Source organism: Echinops telfairi, unplaced genomic scaffold (assembly GCF_000313985.2).
Source record: "Echinops telfairi isolate 266 unplaced genomic scaffold, ASM31398v2 ScPeMD7_5592;HRSCAF=6446, whole genome shotgun sequence".
Lineage (NCBI taxonomy): Eukaryota > Metazoa > Chordata > Mammalia > Afrosoricida > Tenrecidae > Echinops > Echinops telfairi.
In genome coordinates, this window is record NW_022109491.1 from 22,760,813 (window position 1) to 22,769,929 (window position 9,117).

The 9,117-nt window shown below is 38.8% G+C and overlaps 1 protein-coding gene and 1 non-coding gene across 5 annotated transcripts in view; both read right to left on the minus strand.

Annotated features, from left to right (window-relative positions):
* The window catches only part of ITCH (itchy E3 ubiquitin protein ligase), a 129,794-nt gene that overhangs the window by 76,715 nt on the left and 43,962 nt on the right, over positions 1 to 9,117 (minus strand). For all 4 annotated transcript variants that reach the window (XM_045295594.1, XM_045295596.1, XM_045295597.1 and 1 more), the window contains one exon: positions 6,614 to 6,704. In XM_045295594.1, coding sequence (XP_045151529.1) covers positions 6,614 to 6,683 — 70 coding nt within the window. In that variant the 5' untranslated portion in view covers positions 6,684 to 6,704. The remainder of the gene's footprint in view (positions 1 to 6,613; positions 6,705 to 9,117) is intronic.
* Positions 4,112 to 4,243, minus strand: LOC115871370. The gene has a single exon (XR_004047247.1). It is a non-coding gene; the product is annotated as a small nucleolar RNA SNORA16B/SNORA16A family (small nucleolar RNA).

The window sequence follows — 9,117 nt, forward strand, 5'->3', positions numbered from 1 at the left end:
GCGCCCCTTCTCCCTTCTTTTCTCCCACCTCTCCTTCTCCCTTATCCCCCCAGAACCATTGGTCCTGTTCTTTTCATCTCCAAATTATTTATCCCGCTTATCTATCTAGATAGACATGCAGATGAATAAGCGCATAAGCCCAGCAAGGCCAAATAAAACAACAAAGGAAGTCAATACCAACAAAACAACAACAAAAAGAAAGCCACTGACAAAAATGGAAAGGCCTATAAGTAGTTCAAGGTCTATTTGTTGGCCTTTATAAGTATTTTCCAGTTGAGTATGATGGGGTGCCACACTCTGTCTCCTAGTTCAAGGTCTATTTGTTGGCCTTTATAAGTATTTTCCAGTTGAGTATGATGGGGTGCCACACTCTGTCTCCAAAGTCTATTTTTGGTATTCCCCGAGGATTTCATCACTTTACTCCCCTTGTTGCTCTGTTGCATGCCCTTAGTGTTTCAGATTGGGGTGATGGGGTCAGATTCTGCACAACTCCCACACTGTCTCCAGTATTGTCCCCTGTAGCGCTATGGTTTAGTGAGGGCCATTGTGTCTTGTGGAGGAGCCAGCCCTAAGGTCCTCTCTCTGCTTTGTCTGCTCCAAGCAGAAATATCATCCTTGGGCCCTGGTGGGCCAGTATATCCTTCCCTCCCTTTGTGTTTCTCCTGTGTGCTCTAATCAGAGGAGCCCCTCTCCCCAAGCTGTAGCCCCAGTGCTGTCCTCTGAAGTGCACTCTTCTGAAAGGGTGGGAGGGGGGGGGAGTGTTTACTTCTTTCATCCTCTAATCCCCTAGTGTAACTCCTATAGTACTTGGTGATTTAGATCTGAGAAGCATTAGCTATGTTTGTGAAAATGATCAGTGATGTTAGAAAACAAGTTTCTTTGGTTTGAAGCCACATATGAGGTTTTTTTTTTAATGTTGCTACAAAATTAGAGAAGCCTTTATTAAAACTATAATATCAAAACACAAAGCTATTGTTTCTGGATATATCCTCCCACTTCCGCCTATATGCTTATGAAGACAAATGTTTCTACCTCTAATCCTATCCCCCAAAACTGCACTCTGGTTCACATCACATCAAAATGGAAGTTTGCCATTCTTAAGGAGTCGAATTATGTTCCTTTTAAATGTCCTCTGATGTTGGGGAACGAAAAGCAGCCTGAAGGAACAAGATCAAGGCTGTAGGGTGGTGGATGAGGTAAGGTCTCCCAATGAAATTTTCATAGGACAGCCCTTGCTACCCTTACAGAATGAGCAGGTGCATTAAGGTGAGAAAAATGTTTTCTGTGTAACTTTCCTGGCCTTTTTCTCACCAACACTTTTCAATTTTTAAAAATTTTCCTAGTAATCCTGTGATTGACTTGCAACCTTGAAAGATTAAAAAATCAAAAACAAAACAGTAGTACCCGAACTGTGCCAACCTCTCTTTTTGTTCATCTTTTTTTAAAAAACATTTTATTAGGGGCTCATACAACTCTTATCACAATCCATACACACATCAATTGTGTAAAGCGCATTTGTACTTCATTCTCAAAACATTTTCTCTCCACTCAAACCCCCGACATCAGGTCCTCATTTTTCCCCTCCCTCCCCGCTCCCCCCTCCCTCATGAGCCCTGGATAGTTTATAAATTGGTATTTTGTCATATCTTGCCCTGTCCGGCGTCTCCCCCCCACCCACTTTTCTGCTGTCCATCCCCCAGGGAGGAGGTCACATATAGTCCGTTGTAATCGGTTCCCAACTTCCCACCCACTCTCCCTCCACCCTCCCCATTTCGCCACTAACACCACTGGTCCCTGTATTTTCAGTTCCTATCTGTACCAGTGTACCTCCTCTGGTCTAGCCAGACTTGCAAGGTCGAATTCGAGTCATGGTAGTGGGAGCGGGGAGGAAACATTTAGGAACTAGAGGCAAGTTGTATTTTTCATCGTTGTTACATTGCATCCTGTCTGGCTCATCTCCTCTCCGAGACCCCTCTGCAAGGGGATCTCCAGTGGCCTACTAATGGGCTTTGGGTCTCCACTCTGCACTCCCCCCATCATTCACTACGGTAAGATTTTTTTGTTCTGATGATGCCTTATACCTGATCCCTTCGACACCTTGTGGTTGCATAGGCTGGTGTGCTTCATCTTTAAAGTCTTTACAACCTTCCTTAAAATACTCAATCCATCCAAAAATTGTTGTTTTATGTAGGGCACTATTCCTGTAAACTTCTTGCAAGAGCTTCATTATAAATTTGCCATTAATCCTGACCTGGAAATCATTTTGGTTTTTTTCCCCATGGCACAATAAGTATCTGATTTTTTTTTTTTTAAGGCATCTAATGAGACCAAAGATAAGCATCACTACTGAGAGACTTGACTGCAGCAATCCACTGATCACAGGGGGAAAACAGCAAGTAACCTGACTTACAAGGAGGTACCCAAAAAAAACCTGGAATCCTACTACAAGCTATGTATCTAAAAATTTTTTTTACAAAACAACTTTATCATCTTCAAAGTACTCTCCATTATACTTAATACATTTGTCAAGTCTGCAATTTCATTTTTGGAAACAGTTTTCAAACTCATCTGTTTGGATGGCTGACAGCCCGGCGGTTTTTTTCTTCACCTCATCTATTTAATCAAATTACTGTCATGTCCCTCTTCATTCTCAGAAACAAAAAGAAGTCGCACAGTGAGAGATCAGTTAAGTAAAGTGTGGGGGGCAAGAGAGGTATGCTGTATTTTGCCAAAATCTGGTGCATCAAGATGGCTGCATGAGCAGGTACGTTGTTTTATGAGCAAAAGTCACAAATCAGGCCTTTTTTGTCGCACACTGTTATGCAATCTTTTCAGATCCTCTAACTAGAAAGTCTGATTAACGGTCTGACCTGGTGGAATGAATTCCAAATGCACTAGGAGCTGACATTTTTGTCCATTTGGGAACTTGACAGACATCCAAAACAAGGTTTGTCATCAGTCGACATTTCACCTTTTTTAAAACAAGAGAACAATTCGTACACTTGAGTTTTTCCCATAGTGCTGTCCTTGGAAGCTGTGTTCAACATCACAACAGTTTCTGCGGTATTTTCTCACAACCAGGAAATAAAATTTCATAGCCACAAGCTGTTCTCTTAAATCGGCCATTACAGGGAAATTGCTTTTACAAAAACATTCACTGTGACCAGAGAACATCCCCAGGCAACGCCACTGGATACACCAACTCAGAGTGAGTAGTTTGATGCTCACCTAGCCAGACAAATGTGTACTATGAAAGTTCTGCCCAGCAGAGCTTCCCCCCCACCCTTTTTTTTGGGGGGTACCCCCTCATATAGTAACAAAGTTCCATGCGATCCAAACTTTGAGATTTGAACTTTTAAAAATTTCTCCTGTCCAGCCTTTAAAAAAATTTGTCCTGTAGTATGACATTTAATTTCACTGAACTTGTTTATCACAGAAAGGTTTGATTCCCACTGGAATATTCCTATTTTGAAAAAAAACTTCCACCTTTTTTTCGCCCATGCTATCCAGAATCTTCTAATGTAATCCATTTCACAGCAGTTGGCAGTTGTAGCTAGGCACCATCTAATTCTTCTGGTCTCAAGTCATGGAGACTGATGTTCCCATGCTCTATTAGTCCATTGAACCAAATGTTTCCATATGTCTTTTGATTTTCATTAATCTTCCAGAGAAAGATTAATAGTTGCAACTAGATGGCTGTAACTTTTATGGTCCCATTCCTCCATTATTCACCAAAGTCAGATGTAGAGTATTGTCTTGGTGAACTATTTTATGCTAAGTGACCTTGCTGTCCCTCATCTTTCTCAGATAGTTTCTATTTTATTAATGAAATGACAGTATCCACTATGTTATCAATATATGCTATTTATTTTCTACTGCATATGAAAGGGCATCAAAAAGTTCATGGAGAAATGCCATTATATTTCCTTCCATTTTTCCACAAACTTTTAAAGGCCACCATTATTTATGAATTGCTGCTAAATTTTTTGTGTCTTTCTGATAAATTCTACTGTGAAGTTAAATTTCCCTTCTAATAGAAGGAAGAAAGTGTTCTAGAATTGATTGTGATGATGATTATACAACTCTTTTTATTTATTTATTTTTTTTTTTGCAATGTCTTTTCCTGAAATGTTGCAGATCGGTTACAGCAAACCGAACAGCGACCGTCAAGGGAAAACCTCGCTGTGGGCTCTTTTTTGACTACAGCAGCTACGTGAAACAACTCTTTTTAATATGATCACATTAATTATATGATATGTGAATTATATGTCAATAAAACTGCTAAAAAAAACAATTTCCCAACACTGGATCAATTCAGGTACTTTCAGATACCCAAGAAAGTTATCATTTTAATGTCAACAGGAATTCCAAAAGGAGCTACCCCTCAGTAAGTTACTTTGATCCATCTGCATGACTAACAGCTTGCAGCTCAGATTTGAGCAAGCTAAATGCAATATATCAATTCTATAAACAAGTCTGATTTCTATCATGGAGAATAAATATTACTTGTGTACTGATAGAAGCTCTAAAAAGAAAAATAAAGCTACCTTTCCTGTAATATGCTTATAAGGAATTTAGTAAAGTGAAAACTTGCAGCCAAATTCTTAAACCAGGGGTCCTCAAACTACAGCCCGTGGGCCACATGCGGCCCGCCAAGGACATTTACGCAGCCCACCTGGTGTTTTTGCCCTTGTTTTTTCACTTCAAAATAAGATATGTGCAGTGTGCATAGGAATATGTTCTTTTTTAAACTGTAGTTTTTTTTAAAAACTATAGTCCGGCCTTCCAGTGGTCTGAGGGACAGTGAACTGGCCCCCTGTTTAAAAAGTTTGAGGACCCCTGTCCTAAACAATAGCACTATGAATTATTTACATTTAACTTTTGACCCTAAATTCTGTCCAAGATGGTCCCAACGTAGAATAGGTAAAAATTGTTAAACAATTTTAGTTTAAAATACCAGGTTTACTAGTCTGAATGAGACTCGAGGAGCCCCCTAAGACCACTGCCTTAAAATAACTTTCTAACTTGAAACTGGAGCCTTCCAAAGGCAATCTTTCAAACAAAAAAATAGATGGGACTATAAAGTAAACAACAGCCATAAAGAATGTGCTCACTTGAACAATCAACTATCCAAGACCAAAGAGGCAATGTTTGTCCAAACCAAAAGATCAGCAGGTAAGGAAGAACAAGGAACCAAATGAACAGAAGCAGGGAGCCTAGGGAAGAAATACGGAGCATACTAACACATTGTAGGCATTACAACTAATGTCATGGAACAATCTGTGTAACAACTATTATGCTGTGTAAACCTTCATCTAATGTACAATAAATGTTAATGAGCATACATACATATATATTCATAGTATAATACCACATGACCCAGCAATTATACATGAGAACTGAAACCATATCCCTCACAAAATTTGTATGCAAATATTCATAACAGCATTATTGAAAATATCCAGAATTGAAACAATGTAAATGTCATCAAATAATAAACATTATAAGTTAATAAAATGTGGCATATTATTTGGCAATTAAAAAGAAATACCGGCACACATTATAACGTGAATCTTGAAATTATGTCAAGTTAAAGAAGCCAGACACAAGAGGACACTTATGCAAGTGGTCTCTTATATTACTCTACTTATGCAAGCTATCTAGAGCAGGCAAATCAACAGACACAGAAAGTAGATTAGTTGTGAACTAGGGGCAGGTGGGGGAAATGGGAGAATGACTCCTATTGGGAACAGGTTTCTTTCTGGGATGATGAAAATGCTTGAAGATTGACTATGACACATGTTGTACAAGTGAATATATTAAAAACCATATTTTAAACAGGTGAATTTTATGGTATGTGAATTCTACCTCAGTAAAATTGTTTAAAACAATAGCAGCAATTGTTCAGGCAAACATATTGGGGGGAGGGTGAAGCACATATATCCACGAGGGCTACCATAACTGAATTTCTCGATGAAAGATTTTACCAAAGAATTCTGATAAAAAGGAAGAAAATACAAAGCAGAATTTCAAATCTTCATGGAATCCAGACTTTCTGGAGCCATGGTAGACTGGATGAATGATCAAAATTACTACACCCTGAGGTAAACTTTAAACCTTAAACTTTCCCTGGTGTCGTTAACTTAAAACTTAACAATCTAAATTGTAAAGAATGCCTTCCTTGGGGGCACTGTGCTCATTAACATCTATCTATAAGGGATCAAAGTGACACCAGTAACTTGATAGGTTAGACTGAAAGTTCAAGGGACAGGGAGCACATGTTGATGGAGGAGAAACACCTAGGAAAGGAAGGTGAGAACTGTTATACAGCGGGAAGAATTGTATAATCAAAATCACCGCGTTGTACATATAGAAACTATTAAATTGGCCAGTGTTTTTCCTCAAAAACAAAAAATCATTTTTAAAAAACTTGTAAAATATCCAAGAATATCGAAATAAAAATGTTATTTTACATAACTAAATTTGGTTAATCTAGTCATTTAGATAATTTCAGGACCTTATATGCAATAGACATGGAAGGTTTTCTTAGCATTTTTCTAACTTAGAAATGACAAAAATTAATTAGAGTAGTGGGCCCTTTTCTAAGACTTACCAGTGATCTGAAGTTGTGATTTCATGGTCAGGCTACCCATTGAACCAAGTTGTGATCCACTGTCAGACATACCACCAATTGGGCGTCACACCTGAACATGGCAAAGAAGATACTGAAACTTAGAAAAATAACCCATTTAAAAGACATGTAAATAATGCTAACCAGGTCATTTCCATGTTCCACTGAAAACCCCATCATAACCAAGGGCATTCACATTGCTAAATATGATTGTCAATTCTAATGTTCACTCTACCTATCCAGCAAAATCTTAACAGTCGATTCTTTCTTCCTTTGTGGCTTACTTTCTTCCCTTAAGTTCCCAGGTGATATTGTCTATGTTTATGTTCCACCTCACCACTTGTCCCTTTCTCAGTTTCCTTGAAGATTTCTTCTCTCTTCAATCTCTCAATATTGGACAGCTTTAGAGCTCTTCTCTAACAAACACATTCCAAATTTTTATCACTAGCCCAGACCTCATCACTAAAGTCTAAACAGCTTCACTTGTATATCTCAATGACACCTCAAATGTTAACATATCCAAAACTGAACTCCTGGTCATACTCGTAAACTGATTCTATCCTGCAATCCTTCCCATCTCATTTGATGGCAACTCCACCTTCCAGATGCTCAAGCTAAGAAACTTTGGGATCATCCTTGTTCTTCCCTGTCTTTCCTATTTCCCGTCCAAACTATGTCACCAAATGCTATTGTCAGCCTCTTCAAAATATACCTAGAATTCAACCATTTTTACCATTTCTACTACCACCAATCTGATAAGACTTGTCTCTCCGAGATTACTGCAATAACCTAACAGAGATCTTTGTTTCTCACTGCCTCTTTTAACTATCAACTTGTAATACATCAAGGATAACTTATTAAAATGTTCAAAACCCTGCAAAGGCACCCCCATTTTACTCAGAATAAAGGTCTAAATCTTACAAAGACCCACCACACCCTCTATTATGATGCATACTCCCTGAATTCAACCTCCAGGTCTCTTTCCTTCTTTCTACTCTTCTCTCCTCAGGCACATTATCTCTTTCTTTATCACGCCTCAAACATGCCAGCATGTTCTATCTAGCTTTTGAGCTCTTGGTTCTATATGTTCTCTGGGCCAGTCTGCCCCACCTGTCTTATACATTTTTCCCCCTACAGCAGGCCTGGGAACCTTAGTCTGTCAAGGGTCATTTGGTTATTTATAACATCATTTGAGGGCCATACAAAATTGTCCACTTAAAAATTAGCCGCCTAACAAGGGAATAAACAAACCAACAGAAGAAAATGGGGGTGGGGGTGGGAAATTAACCTGCTACTTTTGGTCAAACATTTAATTAACCTAATCACCCCTAATGTTATAGCTGAAACTACTTCTCTTTGGTGAGGCGTGTGATGTTAACTGGTACTGATGATTTAGTGGGCCATATGTTCCTCATCCCTGCCCTACAGAATATATGAGCTTCTAATATACTAACAAATTGACTTAGTAATTCCAGTTTTTTCTTCTTCCTTGGCTAAAATATAAACTCATGTAAAGAGTTTGGTCTTTTGTTCACTGATAAAACCAAAGAGCTTAACACACAGTACACACTTATTTGTAATGAAACAAAGAAATTTTTATTGAATTATACTAAGTAAACAACATATATCTTCTTCACAGTCTCAAATCATCGCAGTTTAATTCCCCATGAAAACAGCATCATTTACATACCAAAGATTCTATAATAAAGTTAGAAAACTTGGACTTAATTGCTGACATCAACACTTAAACCTGTAAAACTGAAGCTGTTGCCACTGAGCAATCGATTCCAACTCTGGCAACCCTACAGGGCCAAGTACCCTGCCCACCAGAGTTTGGTAAGGCTGTAACCTTTACCAATGGCTGGAGGATTGAAACCACAGACCTTTCAATTAGCAACTAATCACACAGTGTGCCACTAGGGCCCTTTACTCCAATATTTTGTATCTGGAAATCTTTGACTTATTTTCTCTAGATCAATGGTTCAAACCTTCTTAATGCCGCGACCCTTTAATACAGTTCCCCATGCTGTGGTGACCCCCAGCCATAAAATTATTTTTGTTACTACTTCATAACTGTAATTTTGCTACTGTTATGAATCGCAATGTAAACATCTGATACACAGGATTTATTTTCTTTTTAATCATTTTATTGGTGGCTCGTACAATTCCTATAACAATCCATACATACATCCATTGTGTCAAGCACATATGTACATTTGTTGCCATCATCATTCTCAAAACATTTGCCTTCTACTTGAGCCCTTAATATCGGCTGCTCATTTCCCTCTCCCTCCCTACTTTCTCTGCTGTCCATCCCCCAGGGAGGAGGCTATACATAGATTCTTCTAGTCGGTTCCCCCTTTCTACCTCACATTCCCTCCAACCTCCAGGCATCGCCATTCTCACCATTGGTCCTGAAGGAGTCATCTGTCCTGGATTACCTGTGTTTCCAGTTGCTATCTGTACCAATGTACATCCTCTGGTCT